This window comes from Silurus aristotelis (genome assembly GCF_946808225.1).
Source record: "Silurus aristotelis genome assembly, chromosome: 7".
NCBI lineage: Eukaryota > Metazoa > Chordata > Actinopteri > Siluriformes > Siluridae > Silurus > Silurus aristotelis.
In genome coordinates, this window is record NC_139580.1 from 16,354,171 (window position 1) to 16,371,408 (window position 17,238).

The 17,238-nt window shown below is 37.9% G+C and overlaps 1 protein-coding gene and 1 long non-coding RNA gene across 5 annotated transcripts in view; one reads left to right on the forward strand and one right to left on the reverse strand.

Annotated features, from left to right (window-relative positions):
- LOC310729409 (genetic suppressor element 1-like) overlaps positions 1–15,667 on the reverse strand; it is a 69,786-nt gene extending 54,119 nt beyond the window's left edge. For 2 of the 4 annotated variants that reach the window (XM_083547556.1, XM_083547544.1), the window contains exon 1: positions 15,493–15,547. In XM_083547556.1, coding sequence (XP_083403682.1) covers positions 15,493–15,532 — 40 coding nt within the window. In that variant the 5' untranslated portion in view covers positions 15,533–15,547. Of the gene's footprint in view, positions 1–15,492 lie in introns of all 4 variants that reach the window. The other 2 variants (XM_083547545.1, XM_083547553.1) reach the window with 2 other exon arrangements.
- On the forward strand, positions 2,004–9,641 carry LOC310728338. Its single transcript, XR_014534243.1, has 3 exons — positions 2,004–2,063; positions 8,710–8,779; positions 8,943–9,641. It is a non-coding gene; the product is annotated as an uncharacterized lncRNA (long non-coding RNA).
- Positions 15,668–17,238: the final 1,571 nt, after the last annotated feature.

Consider the following 17,238-nt stretch of genomic DNA (forward strand, 5'->3'; position numbering starts at 1 on the left):
AATTCTGAAGACAATGTGGAAGTTACAGTTTGTTAAGGTTACCTGAGCCTCCATTTTTAACCAGTTATATCTGCTCTCTGACTGAGCCATCAGTGCCCTGATCCCACAGAACACCAGCCACTTATTTTCTAGCCTGAGGTCTGGCTGTTCCTCTCAGCAGTGTTCCTGGTCTTCCACAGCAGTGACCGAGACTCATAATGACGTGCACAGCAAGGCTCAGCCTGCAGCACAGAGATAGGAGAACCCACAGAGACTGCAGAAACACTCTGAATGAAAACCTGTTTCACTGAATAGTGCACAACCTGTGAATTACAGATTAAGTAAATGTTGATTAATCCTTATTCTTGAGGTGTGTGGTGTAAAAGTAGAAAGTATGACCTTAGACAAACCCTTCAGCTTAGCGCTTGTAATGCGAGACTGTAAACAAGTAACTGTTATAGTCACTATTCAGGTGTGTGTGTGTGTGTGTGTGTGTGTGTGTGTGTGTGTGTGTGTGTGTGTGTGTGGGTGGGTGTGGTATCCCACAGGCCATAACCAGGTAATAATATGCCTAAAATGAAGTATGCTATGAAGGTGAGGACCCTGAGGAAAAAAAGTGGGATGAGGAAGGGCAGAAAAGCTAAGCTGTCTATCCATTCTCGCTTTCTCTCTCTCTCTCTCTCTCTCTCTCTCTCTCTCTCTCTCACTCTCTCTCACACACACATACAATTAATAAACACTAAACAATGATCTGTAAATAGAAATAAAAGAAAATAAACAAAACACATCACTTATAATTATTATGTTAAAGAGAAATAGATGAAAAGTAAATGTATTTGTGGAGGGTGGAGCCGGACGGAATAAGCTGTAAGAAACACCTGCAGCTGATGAGACTAATCAGTGCTCTGCGTTTCAGTCCTGCGACAGCAATCAAGAGGAGAGAGAGAGAGAGAGAGAGAGAGAGAGAGAGAGAGAGAGAGAGAGAGAGAGAGAGAGAAGAGCGGAAGGGTCGCCGATGCCAGGGAAAGGCGATCCGTGAGTGAGGCGGGCAGACGCCGGAGGAAAGGAACTGGATAGGAAAGCGCCGGGGTGAAAACGAAAGTAAATAAAGAAAGCTTTGCTTGGTGTACTTTTGCCTGTCACTCTTTCTAACAGCTACAGTATTCATTCGATTGTGTGTAGAGGCTAATGTTGCGTAGGCGATGGGTTCTTAATCAGATGAGACAAATCCTGTTTAAAAAAAAAAAAAAAAAAAGTGGGGCTGGCAATAAACCATTTCTGGGTCGTGACCCTCAAGTGCTTGAAATAAATCCCCTCTAATTTAAAGAATTAAAAAAATTAATAGATTTTGGGTAAAAGGCATCATCCAACACAAACTAAAATGAAGAGAAGTATTAAGCATAATAATGTCAATAATTTAAGTTTGGTTACTGGTGTGCAGAACACAACCATTATGATTTGCTCACCAGTAGCCAGCATATGGTTTTTGGCAGGTAATTAATAAGACAAGAACTCCCTACCTTCATGGATATGATAAACTAGGTTCACTTTGTCTTGTTGGCTTTAGGATTTTTTTTGTCTGGAAAATGTCAATCATATTTTTATAAAGAAATGTTGGGAAATTTCACAAAGTTTTATTTCATGTTGTAGCAGAATGTCATAGAGAGATAAATGATTCCTCATCTTTGACTGTCCACCTTTCCCCCCCTTTTATTGTTTTTCCTTTTTTTCAGTGGGGTCATGAACCTAAAGAGAGAGGAACTCATTACCAAGTCACTTCGTTTCAGTTCAAAGGGGGAACGGATTGAGTGCAACAAAAGCAACTCCAGCAGGCTGGCAGACAGCTATTGAGGATGACAGGGGAAGAGTTTTAATGCAGAATGCCTTAATAAAGGTGGACAGGCCTAGCAGACAGTCATATCTGTGCAGGGAACATTATCATAATGAGAGAGAGAGAGAGAGAGAGAGAGAGAGAGAGAGAGAGAGAGAGAGAGAGAGAGAGGAAGGAAGGAAGGAAGGAAGGAAGGAAGGAAGGAAGGAAGGAAGGAAGGAAGGAGGAGTCATTTGCTTGCTAAAGAACCAAGGTGACAGTTTAATTTGGTTGGATGTATTTGTGTTGTATTAATTGCCAGGGAAAATAATCCAAATATTATGCTTAGTATAAGGAGACTGGGATATTTAATCTGAAGAAGGGTAGTAACTTGTATGTTCCCAATTAAATATATCCAATTTATGATATTTATTATAATATATATATATATATATATATATATATATATATATATATATATATATATATATATATATATATATATATATATATATATATATAAGTATATATAGTATATACAGCTCTAGTAAAACCAGCCACAGTAAGAGGATGTTAGGTCTGATGAAGAAATGAGGCCCTGAGAAGCTGAATGCTTTTTGGCAACATAAAATACTAAAATGAACATGTAAAAAAATAGGAAATACTCAATCATTGCAGACTGCAATCATACAGCACAATTATTCATGAGACTAAAAAAACACTGGAACCCGTAGTACTGGAGGCTCCAAAACATTTTTGGGAAAACTGAGAGAGGGGGAGCGAGGGAGAGAGAGAGGCGTATACTTAAATTTTAAACACTTCTAAGTCTGAAATTTATTTTGCTGAGTCAGTCAGTTATTTTTGTCATTGTTAAAATGTAAATGTGTGTTTTCATTTACTGATCTTTTAGTCTGCTCTTATTGCTTGGTTACTTTTTAGAAAGGCTCAAATCTGGTGGCATATTTCCTTGATTTGCTTGATTTGGTATCAATGTTGCAGGAGCATTCATTAGACTGTATAATTGTAGAGCTTGTACGTTCCAAAACATTATCCTATCCATTAGACATAAAAATAATGATAATTATAACTTGGTTTTTTAATTTGTTCACAGCATTCCCACTGGTTTATAAGCAAGTCTCTGAAGGCTTGCTGTAGAGGTTTTCCCAGGTGATGTCTGTTTTGCCTTGACATCCCTGGCTCAGGAGATAAGGTGAAATATAGCAAGGCACATTGAAAGCTCTGAAGCTTAAATGCCTCACTACGTCATTGTAGCCTTCTACAGGTTCCTCACTGAAGTCCATTTGCTACATTTCCAAAGATGTGGCACATATGACTGAGGTTTACACTTTGTTGATAATAACATGATATTTAAAAGGGCATCGTCATTAATGATATAAATTTAACTGTAGTTAAGTGATGGAAATCCTCACATTACCCTGACAGCTAAATATAACTAAGAGGCATTTGAGAGAGGTATAATACTTGTATTGAAATAACAATGTGTGGGGGCTGCAAGTACAGAGACAGAAATGGAGGAATGGCGACAGGGGGATGAGGAGTATTACAGAGTAGAGAAAAGCCACAAAGTCCATCATGAGTGTGACGGCTTTAAAATGGTGAGACATTCATAAGACAACGGCCAGCAGAGTTTGATAAACTGTCCTGACTGGATTTCCACCAGACCTCCCAGTTCTATCCAAACCCTCACATATTTTTTCAGCCCTGGCAAGTCAGGACCCAATACTTCACACAAAATTGTGGATTTGTATGTGAGTATAAGAATAAAATGCCTTACAGGGTTTATTTCCACTTATTGATGTGAGCCACTTTCTTTACTAACTTTTTGGTAGCTAGACAGTTACAGTGAGGAAAATAAGTATTTGAACACCCTGCTATTTTGCAAGTTCTCCCACTAAGAAATCATGTAGGGGTCTGAAATTGTCATCGTAGGTTCATGTCCACTGTGAGAGACATAATCTAAAAAAAAAAATCCAGAAATCACAATATATGATTTTTAAACTATTTATTTGTATGATACAGCTGCAAATAAGTATATGAACACCTGTCTATCAGCTAGAATTCTGACCCTCAAAGACCTGTTTGTCTGCCTTTAAAATGTCCACCTCCACTACATTTATTATCCTAAATTAAATGCACCTGTTTGAGGTCGTTAGCTGCAAAAAGACACCTGTCCACCCCATACAATCAGTAAGAATCCAACTACTAACATGGCCAAGACCAGTGAGCTGTCCAAAGACACTAGAGACAAAATTGTACACCTCCACAAGGCTGGAAAGGGCTACGGGGAAATTGCCAAGCAGCTTGGTGAAAAAAGGTCCACTGTTGTAGCAATCATTAGAAAATGGAAGAAGCTAAACATGACTGTCAGTCTCCCTCGGACTGGGGCTCCATGCAAGATCTCACCTCGTGGGGTCTCAATGATCCTAAGGAAGGTGAGAAATCAGCCCAGAACTACACAGGAGGAGCTGGTCAATAACCTGAAAAGAGCTGGGACCACCGTTTCCAAGGTTACTGTTGGTAATACACTAAGTCGTCAGGGTTTGAAATCATGCATGGCATGGAAGGTTCCCCTGCTTAAACCAGCACATGTCCAGGCACGTCTTAAGTTTGACAATGACCATTTGGATGATCCAGAGGAGTCATGGGAGAAAGTCATGTGGTCATATGAGACCAAAATTGAACTTTTGGGTCATAATTCCACTAAACGTTTTTGGAGGAAGAAGAATGATGAGTACCATCCCAAGAACACCATCCCTACTGTGAAGCATGGGGGTGGTAGCATCATGCTTTGGGGCTGTTTTTCTGCACATGGAACAGGGCGACTGCGCTGTATTAAGGAGAGGATGACGGGGGTTATGTATTGCGAGAGTTTGGGGAACAACCTCCTTCCCTCAGTTAGAGCATTGAAGATGGGTCTAGGCTGGGTCTTCCAACATGACAATGACCCGAAGCACACAGCCAGGATAATCAAGGAGTGGCTCTGTAAGAAGCATATCAAGGTTCTGGCATGGCCAAGCCAGTCTCCAGACCTAAACCCAATAGAGAATCTTTGAAGGGAGCTTAAACTCTGTGTTTCTCAGCGACAGGCCAGAAACCTGACTGATCTAGAGAAGATCTGTGTGGAGGAGTGGGCCAAAATCCCTCCTGCAGTGTGTGCAAATCTGATACAAAACTACAGGAAACGTTTGACCTCTGTAATTGCAAACAAAGGCTACTGTACCAAATATTAACATTGACTTTCTCAGGTGTTCAAATACTTATTTGCAGCTGTATCATACAAATAAATAGTTTAAAAATCATATATTGTGATTTCTGGATTTTTTTTTTTAGATTATGTCTCTCACAGTGGACATGCACCTACGATGACAATTTCAGACCCCTCCATGATTTCTAAGTGGGAGAACTTGCAAAATTGCAGGGTGTTCAAATACTTATTTTCCTCACTGTATGTGCTTTTATAGTTCTGTTTCAGACAGGAAACAAGAAAAGCTAAAATATGCAGGCTGAAATTATCATTGATCGAGGGTTTTGTATAGGTATTCCTTTAGAAGCAGTGTTTGGGTGTACGCTGACCTAACATATTTCCGTCTTGCACATTTTTGTAAAACTGAAATGGTATAAAAAGTTAATAATAAAGCAAATTTTTTTTATATTTAATGTGTTTAGTGTGGATTCTGGTTCTAATTTGTTGTTTGGTTCGCTCTTGTTTTTGTTACTTTTTTTTACTTTTTTAAATTCCAGAGGGAAATTGCTATTTCATCGGACATCCCAGCAATATAGTAGGCTGGGGTCAGAGCACAGGGTCGGCCATGTCACAGTACCCTCGGAGTACAGAGGGTTAAGGTCCTTGCTCAGGGGCCACAAGGGCAACTTGGTAATACCGGGGCTTGAAACCCCGACCATCCAATCAGTAACCCAGAGGCTTAACCATTACCACTTCTCTTCTGTATCCTGCTGTACCTGGTGACATTGATCTTTAAGTTACAATGTACATGCTTAATAGGAGGAAAAAACATAAGGAAAAGCAGTCAGGATTTTTCTGTACACAGTGGTGTTGGTGGTGGCATTAGCACAAAATTTGGAACTTAATCTTTCTGAGCAGAGGGCATTTGAAGAAGTGACTGATTTGGACAGATTGAACCTGCTACATCAGTGACTTTAAGGAATGAAGTATTGACAGGAAATTGTTGGCCAAAATGAGAGCGAACGACATTTGTCTTCGCTTTCTTTTAAATGAACACAAGTCATTCAGGGTTGATTTTTCCTTTAAGGTCACCCTTTTTTACAACCCCATTCATAAAACATCAGGCAAAATCTAGCTACATCACCCAGGCTAATTTAACTCCATTCACATTTTTCAGGAGCTCAAGTTTATCTAACCTCACCCTTGTGTCACGGTCACATCCTCTCATTAAAGAGCATGTCTACATCTGACCTGAGGAGTAACAGAAGGCCGTCTCAGTCAGAAGTTGAGCAGAGTGCTATCATTAGCCAGTCTGCTAATGTACACCCTACCCATGCTACTTTTCATGACTCCAACCCAATTACAGCTCTCTGCGTGCTGCCCTCTGCCAGCAGCCTGTTTTGGGGGGCGCAGATGGCACAGGCTCAGCGGAAGCCCTGGCTCTAATACCAGTCTGGGTAAGGCTGAGGCCAGGGTGCAAAGGACCCGCATCATATTCATCCAAGCCTGTCTCTACACAGACTCACCAATTGACTTTTTAATATGGACTGTCCATTAAAGCATGTTGCAGAACAAATATGCTGCATTATACACATAGTAACTGCACAGTAATAATAAGTTTGGGGTGTGTTGCCACTGCATGAAGATTAAGCGTTCTTGCAATTGACAAGTCTCCAATGCCCAGTCACACTCACACCATCCTGGGCCAAGCTACAGTATACATGTCATTTCACTTTCATTGGAATCACATGTGCAAACACACACCCACCATCATAATAAAGTGTCCCTGGTAAGTGAGAGCTGATCTGAAAGCAGTTCCTCATTTGTCTGAAACTGGCTAAGGGCTGGAAAAGCAGAGTGTAGATCAGCACACAAGCTCTAGTGATATGCTCCAAAAGCCCATTCGCTCTGCCATCTGTGCTTGCATCTGAGCCTATACTGACCAGGCTTACACTTACCGAGTGTGAAATTAGTCTATGCATGTGTCGCCCCGATGCTTGTGTGTGAGAGGGAGTGCAAGTGCAGGTGTGTCCTTGAATGTGAAAATGAAAGAAGTGTGTGTGTGTGTGTGTGTGTGTGTGTGTGTGTGTGTGTTTATTTGTATGTGTTCCATCTCTCCAGATGGCGTAGGTGTAAGATCCATCTCTCGCTGGATTAGGAAACTCCAAGCTTAGGGTCAAATGGGCACCATTTCCTAACTGCAATTCTCCATGTTAATTACCACCCCCCATCCCACACAAACATGTCCTCCTACTGGGGCCAGCAAGACAACAAATATCCTCAAGTGACTCCTGAAGTTCACTAGGCACCCTGTCCTTTCTGACACATGACCTGACCTTTTGGCCTCTGCCCTCTGACTTTATGACCGCCTTCACCTCTAGCCCTGAGAGGTAATTAATCATGATCATGGCATGCAGTGGGATGGGTAGGGGATGGGAGATTTTAAGGTGGGTGGAGTTTAGTACATTCAGCTGTGGACTCAAACACTCACAAGGTAGTATATGAAATTATCTGAAATGTCCCTTCACGTGTGGTATGGAAAAAAATCAACCACTGTTTGGATTTATTTCTAAATGAAGTAAAATGTGCCTACTAAAAAAAAGCCCAGATACAAATTTTAACACATTTATTTTAAACATGAATACCGGCCATATTTATTTAAGATATATTTATTTGTTTGCAATTTTAAAAATTTCTACTTTTATGTCAAAAATCCATAGAGGTTAGAAAAAATGCACGCATGCATAAAATAATCTGATTATCAAGATGTATTTATAGGATTTCTTGAAATGGGCTTTAACCAGGTTTAAATTAACAGTTTTTACGTGAAAAATGCAATGGTTAAGCAAAAACTCCCACATCAAGCATATATTATGACTAGAACTGTTTCTTAATCAAGATTTCTTTTACCCACATGGCTTCCTGTCTGAGTCAATTTATCTAAATGGAGATTGGAAGTCTCTCACTCTCATATTATTTTCCATTGGTTGAGTTTATTGTAACATTGTCACATCCTCCGTAGCTTCCGTCGAGAGAAAATTTATTTTCTTTTGATGATTTTTAATGAAAGTAAGAGTCCCTGTAGGGTTTGTGGGTTTGGCCTCTGTGTAACACTCTGGAAAAGGTTGCTATCTGGCAGAGCACGGCAATTCCTGGGATGTGCGATTTCATGGAGTTTCCAAAAGGGTTCAACAAAATGAAATAACATTTTCAACAATTTTTCTTCATGTTGTGTCTCTCTTGGGACTATTAATGTGTAGCCATTTCACACAAACAGCCAACCTGAAGGCTTTTTTAAAGACACACAACTGAAAAGAAAAGAAGCTAATACTGTTTTAATTGGTCTTTCAAGAAATAGATTCTGATCTTGTTATTAATTTAGGCTCTACTGAAGCGAGAAACTTAACTTAAAAAGACACAAATTTAGCCTTAGCTTGTCATATACATACACTGGGGCACACACTAAAACACACAGTGTGACAGAAGGTCTTATTGTAGTGTTATAAAGCAAAGGCTTTTAGAAAATAAATACAATGTTCTGTCATGTGAGTTATCACTTTCACACTTCCTAAATCTATTTTTTATTTAATTGTCTTTTATACCCAGCATTCCCTTTGCCTGGCTTTTCTTTTCTTTTGTAGCTTTTTAAATAATAATGTATTCTAAAAATGCACACTTTTCTCCTGCTGAACATTCTGTGTGTGTGTGTTGTTAGGGTGGGTGATCTCTTTCTCAGGATGAACAGCCCCTTCTGCAGCTGCCGCCTCTGCACTGCCAAACAAAGGGCAATTACTGATTATAATTATACAATTACCATTCACATATTTAATCAGAGCAGCTTCAGCTCTCTGTAGGAAGGCACAGGTAGGTGCTGGGCTCTGATCTTGTTTCTGCTGTGTGTGTGTGTTTGTGTGTGTTTGTGTGTGTGTTTGTTTGAATTTAAAGCAGGAGCTGTACACTGATAGGCTCTGACACAGCTGGGGGCTCTGAGTCCCTGGCCATGGATCATCAGGGACAAGAGATGATGTGTGATGGGAGAAAGGGACACAGACACGGGGGTTATGTACAATCTGGCAACCTCAACCACCAGCAATGCAATGGGATCCCTCCAGCACTGCTGTGCGGGCGTCCATCTGACAACTGCCCAAACTCATTAATCTCCCTCTCTCTCCCTTTTGCTCTCCCTCCATAACTTCCAAACCATGTGATAATTGCAATTAGTCACTAAGGGAAACAGATGTCAGAAACAATAGAAGTTTCTGGATGTCCAGGAGGCCTAATGAAGCTATCAGATGTTTCTTATTCGTGTTTATAATGCATGTAGAATGAATGGGCATGTATTATGATAACAGCTTTTAATTTTTCTCAATAACATGGAATTTCCCCAAAACAAGGTTTTATCAATATTTTAAAGATTGTTAATTTTTTTTTTTTTTGCTTTATTGTCTCAGGGTTAATAATATTGTTTGTGTATATTGTTAAAGCCTTAATTTATAACATCACTCTTTAGACATTGCAGATTAAATTGGCTATATAACCATATAAAGTCAGCATTTGTAGAACAGGAGGTTTTCTTAATATAGCGTTGATTTATGTTGAACTGCTTGTAATCTTATCCTATAATTTTATGGTATCTGTCATGTTAATGTTGAGGTCTGTGATTTTTCAGTCAGAACTCCTTTTATAACATTTGCAGAAGTTCACCTTACATTCTGGCAGCTGTCAATAAAATATCTGCTCAGAAAAGAAACTGCAGTCTCTTTGGCATTCCTGGCTATGTAAGCAGGGGGAAAAACAAATGATGCAAACCCCCATCATCCAAACAAACTCTACACTTTTAAACCTAGTCCGAAAGTTGCCTTAGAGCCGTGCCAAAATCAATCATACTCATAAATTCTCTTTACTTGTTTCCACAAGAAAATTAATTAATTCTTACAAAGATCACACACACAACAGTAAAACAAATTTTTTTTTACTTTTTTTTGTTCTTAATAAATGTTTAAAACTCATTTAGTGGCATCACACCAAAGAGTCTTTCCAAACATTCACTTACTAGTCAATTTGGTAAGCTTGCCATCTTGCATTAGTATCCCAGGTTGCTTTGGATATTTATCCTCTCTGTTAGGATTCTTCCAAAGACACAAACTATAGAACAATTTGAGATTTTATTGAATTTTACTAAAAGTGTACTGCGGTGCTAGACTATATAAACATGCAATATATATTGTTTTCACAATGACGTGGTGCCAGATCATCTGCAAGCAGTTCATTAAACCGATCCAAGTCAGTAAGCAGCATTGTAGTCAATGCGAGCAAGGTTTAATAAACACAAGCCAAAGCCTAGTAAATAAAATTAAGTAAATTAGGTAAAGAACCCAGGATACCAGGTGCTGAAGTGGATTTGTGTCTGAGCTCTAGTTGATGAAGCTCTGTCTATAAAAATATTGAAATGCTGGAAGCATATTGCATATGACAAGGAAACAGTAAGTAAATACTGCATAAAATGAGTGTTTAATAAAAATATAATAAAGAAAAAATTATCAATTATATTCTATTAACTAAATAGTGTTTGTATAAATTGCATCTGTATGGTTTAAATGTGACACAGGTAAATAAATCAAGTATAAAAAATATATAGGATGTCAGAAAAAGAAAACATATCCAAATATCCTCTGTGATGTTTATGTACTATGTAAAGCAGTTTCAAATTTCTAGCAACACGAAGTAAACACAGTTGTTAAGATTATTTCTGATGTTATGATTGTCCTAGTGCTGTTACTTATTTACATTCATATCACCAATACACTTGATTAATTACAGAGACAAAAGAGGGGGAAAAATAACTGGTGTGATGGAACAGCTTAGAGAAAACAGTAAACTGCATCCGCATATGCACAGACCCCTGACTGAGTGATTGTCTTAATTAAAAAGCTCTTGCTGTGGTGTTTTTCATGCATGTCATTTCTGACATCTCTACCAGCAGCTCACACCCGAAACACTAACGCTTTATCCATATTACACACAATCCACCAAAACATCTGTTTGTAGCAGCTCTGCAAAAGTGCTAAATACTTGCTAATCATGTGAAAAAGAGATATTCCCTCCAAATCCCTCTCTCTCTCTCTCTCTCTCTCTCTCTCTCTCTCTATATATATATATATATATATATATATATATATATATATATATATATATATATATATATATATATATATATGTGTGTATGTAAAGAGAAAAATTCAGATGCATATTCAGTTTTTAAAGCAGTTCTTTCTTTATGTTATATTTCTTTATTTCTATGATATATCATTGCTATTGATATAATATACTGTACATATGCAAGTAAAATAGCTCCTCAAAAAGCCCTAACTTCCAAGCATGAAGGTAAATTCAAAACAGCATAAATACACAGGTCACCTTTGCACAGTTTCATGCCTGTAGAAACTCTGATCTAAGTTTAGCCATAGGTAGGAAACTTTAACCACACCTAGGTGCCTGTGCTCTTTTTCTGTCTTCCTTTCTACTTAATTTGCCTAATTTACCAAGCTATCTGTTGAGACTACAGTAGTGTAAGCTTTCTTAAATTTACTTTATAGCTGCTTTTATGTAAGAGATATGCACCCTAGAAATACCCCTCCACCAAGCCAAAACCTCAAAAAGTGTCACGCAATTTAATTACAGTGGAACCTCGATACTCACGACCTCGATAGTTCGTGACTTTTCATTTGGAACCGGACTAAGAGTAACTCGCGAAAAAACTGACAGTTCGCGAGAAGCAGCGAAAGCCTCGAAAGTTTGGAGTGACATTTCAAAACAGTTTTTGTACTAATAAATTACATAAAAATGTTTGAAAAACTTTTATTATTGTATTATTGATTTAAAGTATTTAATAAAACATTTATGACATGATATGATTTTATCACAATTTTTGTTGAGTTTACAGTACAGTACATGAGGGGTCATAGAACGTAACCCCTGCGAGTATCGAGGATGCACTGTTCTCCACTTTGCTCTGTTTTAGTAAAATTCTGCTTTACTATTGTGTGAAGAATCTTACCCTGCAAATATAAAGTATATCTAAATCTCGGTCGACAAGTAATAATTACATTGTGAATAAAGGGTAGCAATTTTTCATAGACAGTGGAAATTAAGACCAACAGGTTTAAATATGATGTAGGCTAGGTGTAATAAACTTTGTAATGGATCCTCAGTGACATTTATGGGTAAATTGAAATTTGCTCTCACCATACTTTCATCCCTGACAGTAATAACACAGCAGAATGTCCATCAGTTTGTGCCTGCAAAATGACTGTTTAAAAAGCCCCACTGCAGTTAATGTCTCTTAACACTATAGTTTAGAAACAACCCTACAAATGGCAGTCGAGTATTTCCCCTTTAAAATCCCCTGTGTAGGCTTCAGTTACTTCGTCTAGACTGTACCACGTTCAGCAGGTCTACTCGCCACCTGCTGCTTTTGATTACAGGTCAAAGGTCAAACTGCCTGGCAAATCAATGATTTACCATTGGGTCCTTCTACTGCACACTCTGCATAATGATGAGGGAGCAAAGAGAGAAGTAGTCACTTAAAAAAGAGTTACCTGAAAGCAGCAGGATCAGTTTTGCTATATTCAAATCATTGCAAGTTCCCAGTCACTGTACTATAAAGTTATCAATAGGCATTTCTACTACTGGTTGCTATTTTAACCAATAGTGGCAGAACTAGCATTTTAATTTAAACAAAAAGTTTGCTGCGTGTATGTACAGAACTGTTCACAAAGAACAATAAGCAGTGCAACCAAATCATTTCTGTTCTCAACACACCATGCAAAAACCTCTTTGCTAAAAAAAAAAAAAAAAAAAAAAAAAAGATCTGTGATTAAATATGTCCAAAAGCATTTAAACAAGACCAAACTCTTTTCGAATAGTCAGTCAAAAGAAAAATAGAACTCTTTACCAATGGTTCAGCTTGTCATATTTGGAGAAAGAAAAGGTGCCAATAAAATCCAAAGTACATCATATGAACAATGCAGCATGATTTGTTGCTGCTTCTCTGCAGATGGTGCTGGGGCATTACATATCATTGAAGGAATCATGATTAATTTCATCTGCCAAGAATAAATCTAGGGAGAAACTTGACATTTCAACAAAACATTGACCTAAGGAATTGAGGATGGCCTTGCATTACCTAGCCAAGCTCCAGACTTGAATTGCAGTCCATCAGTGGGCAAAAGCCCAAAATGACGATTTGTCAAGAGGAAAATGAAGAAAAAGCATAATTATTTGTTATTTTAGACATCTAAAAGCTATAATTAATGTTTATCTGCAAATGTTAGACAATCTGTAAAATATGAATACTCTTTTCCATATCAATTGCAGGTTTTAAACATAATCATAGGTATATTCCTATGAATACATCCTATCTACTTATTTCCCTTCACTGCATTACTGTATGATTACTTTCAAAAATCAGCACGCACTGGATTTTTCCCCTTATATTTACTGTAGATAGCTAGTTAATGTGAATAACCTGTAAAACATTTAGTGTTACAATTTGTAAAAATGTAACACAAGGCAAATTTAATCTTTATAGGGAACATAGGTCTGAGACATGGTATGTTAAAAATAACTAGACTTCTTGACTATCTCTGTTCAGCATCAGCACGCATAATCACCAAAGCTATGTCCTTTTTATGTCCAAGTATTGATGCACACTGAGACATTTGATTGTTTACGTTGGCCAGAGTGTAATCTTTCATATTGTCTTGCTTTCATTTTTTAGTGTCTTATATCCTATGATATCTGTTCTATGATTTTCAATAAGCAGTTAAGAGGACAATACAAGATATAATCAATCAATCAGCTGAACCAATCATTTGACTCATTTAAACCCATCAGATATTTTGTAATAAATAAGATACTGTATAAGAATGACATTATATAAACAATATTATATTGTACTAATGATAATAATACTAATACTAAGTATTTTATTAGAGGCATTTAAACCCTTGATAAAAATATTAAGGTTCTAAATAAACATTAAACAATTTTCCTATGGGATCAATAAAATATTCTGATTCTAAAACACATATTTTGTAATCATTTAATGTTTTTTGAAAGAACACCCTCTATGTTTGAAAAGCTAGGCTACTATGTAATTAAAAATTTTTCCAGACACAAAACTACAGTTCATAGTTGGAGAAATGAAGTAAGGGCCTCATTCACATTGGGTCAGGAGTCAAAGGTCGAGGTAAAGTGGGCTATAGATAAACTCCAATAGTCCAGAAATGGCTGCGCTGTGACAGCAGAGACATAACAGGTCATGACATCAAGATGTGTAATCGGTGAACCCTGACCATTAACAACAGTGATAATGACAGAGCTGTTGTTTGTGGGAAACCCTGACAGAAAAAATCCAGGCTGGCCTTCTCTACTCCTTTATGAGACACAACCATATTTCATTCCAAATCTCTCCCATTTCTTTGCTTCTTTCCAGCTTTCTCTCTGGATCTCTGACTCCTTCCCCTAACTCCCCACCTGGCACATGGCCCAAGCCACTGTCTCCTACCTAATTCCTTCTGCACTAACCCGTCTGCACCCAGTGAGAGCCAACAAGCTATTCATGACTTCTGCTTGATTTTGGTGCATGCTCTTACTTGTTGCCTGAGTTTTTACAAAGAAGGTTGCCAATGAAAAAGCAAAATGAGCAACATTGTGAATAACAGAATCATATAAAGATTAAGAGGGTCCAATCTAATTAAGAGAGTCCATTCTTGAGTAATGTTAAGAGGTAGCGGTTTAAAAGTGGAAGCCTGAACAACAAATCACACGCCATGCGCGCACGTACGCACGCACACACACACACACACACACACACACACACACACACACACATTATCGATGTGAAATATTAACACGCACAGCCCTGCTTCACATATCTGCTTCATCTGAATGTCCCAGAGCAGTTAGCAGATTTCTGGATCTAGCATTAGTCTTTGGGAAAAGTGTTAACAGTCAACAGCCTGTGTGAAATAGAGAAAGAAAGACAGAGAAAAAGTTGTAGTCTTTACAAGCACAAATTAAAGCCCTCAAGAATGCCTTTTAATATCCTTAAAGATTTAAGCATATGAGTCAAATAAGCTGCATGATTCCACTGACATGCTTGTATTCAAACACTGCCTGTTTACATTGGGCTCCATTAGACAATGTTTGAACACAAATAAGATCTTTAGGCAAGAAACCCCACAATACATTTAGAGATTGACACTCTTTTCTTAGAAGCATTTACATTTAGGTTCCTTGTCAATTGAGCTATACAGACATTCTCACAGCTTGCCATTTACTCATTAACAATAAAACAGTTCTGTGTAGTTCACACATAATACACCAAAGAGGAACACTATAGATGACATGGTTATAAAAGTGCTAAAACAACTGCATCTCAGGCACAGTGTTGTTTCACACACTAACAGTTGGTGAAAGCCCATAGGTTTCTTACCAAGTAGCCGTGGTATCCAAACTCCCCAGTGGCAGTCCATCAGATCAGTGTGGAGCAGCCTGTGTGTTAATCCAGGTGCTGTTTCTTCACTTTCAAAACTTGCAATCTGTAGGGAGGGAGGGCAGTTCTGCGTGGCACAAAGACCACAGTCTGACACTCTGATGAAAGATGGGGTTTCTCTAGTGAGCCTGGTGCATGTTGTGTGTGTGTGTGTGTGTGTGTGTGTGTGTGTGTGTGTGTGTGTGTGTGCGTGGGTGCATGTGCGTGTGTGTTTTGTGAGTGAGACAGAGATTACAAACTGCTCTTATTTTAAATAACTTCCCAGTTCTGCAACTAAATGCCTCCATTTTCATCTTATAGCCAAATGTAAACGTACTGTATATGTAAACGCATAGATTTTAAACATCATTTCACTTAAAGCATTCCAGTGATGCAAGTTTATAATGTAAAATACTAAAAGCAACATGGATTTCAAGTCTATGAACTGCAGACATGCTATCATTCATTAGCTAAACTAATGAAAGGTTTTCATTAAAACTAAACATTGATTAGATGATACTACAGTTAAAGGTAAAGCCAGATGTGTTGATAGAGCTCAGTTAGATGCTAGATGTGCTAAAACTCGAAAATTCGAATAAATGTATCTGCACCCCTTTTTTAATCTCTCCAATGCCACAGTCCAAAATACATGACTAGACACAAAACTTTGTGTTTTGCTTAAATTAAAAGCAAGAGATCTATTCGTCTTGATTGGCTGAATGTTGGTGACATCATTTGTTTGTTCTACCATTTACAAGTCTGGGCTTTCACATAGACTGGAGATTTTTCTCTCAACAGGTTTAATTGACAACTACCAGGTTAACAGGAGAACTTTAGCAGATATTATAAGGATTGTGATGATTAAAAACAACTGATTGCACTTTCAATGACATTTGTTTTGAGGCTGAAAACCAACAGACATCCATTCTGCACATGTAACTAACTGTAATGCCTTTATTGCACTTTATATTGTAACCCTACACAAACAGTTTCTATGACGATAATACTAGCCATCAGAATTGGTTATGGTTTTTTTTCCAAGCAACATTGATCCAATCTTTGCTGAATAGTTGTGTTTAAATAAATAGGTGTGTTTATAACATTATGGATCTTAAGAAATTGACTTTATGGTGTGTATAAGTTCTGTTCCCTTGCCAATATACAGCCTCTGAGGGCTGAAAGAAAGGTTTTTGGATCAAAATCAAAGACTGCTAGGCAGGTGTGGGTAAAGTAGAGGTGAACCGAATAAACATTTCACTATTCTATATAAAGAGAATAAGAGATGTAAATGAAACAGAGAAACGTTCAGGCAGCACTGGTTGTGAATAGAAAAGACTGAAGAGTATCTTGCTGATCTTTCCTGTGATTTGATCACTTCATTCTGAGGAACTAAATGGAAATTGACTCTTGGATGTTTAGAAGTGGTGATAGGGAAGGGATGATAATAGAGCACAAAATGTACAACATAGATGGTTAAGAAAATGCTATGTAAATCCATGTTTCCCAAAACAGTGATCATGGGTGCATTTGAGGCAGAAAAAATACCACCAAATTAGACATTCTGTATTTTCTGTTTTCTGGTTATTGTAACTAGTCCATAAGTAGCTCTTTTGCAATCATAAGAACCAGCTAATTTCACTATCCAGTTTAAGAATAATGATTTATATCCCACTATTGGTTGTCAGCAAAGAGAATGTTTTCCCTTTA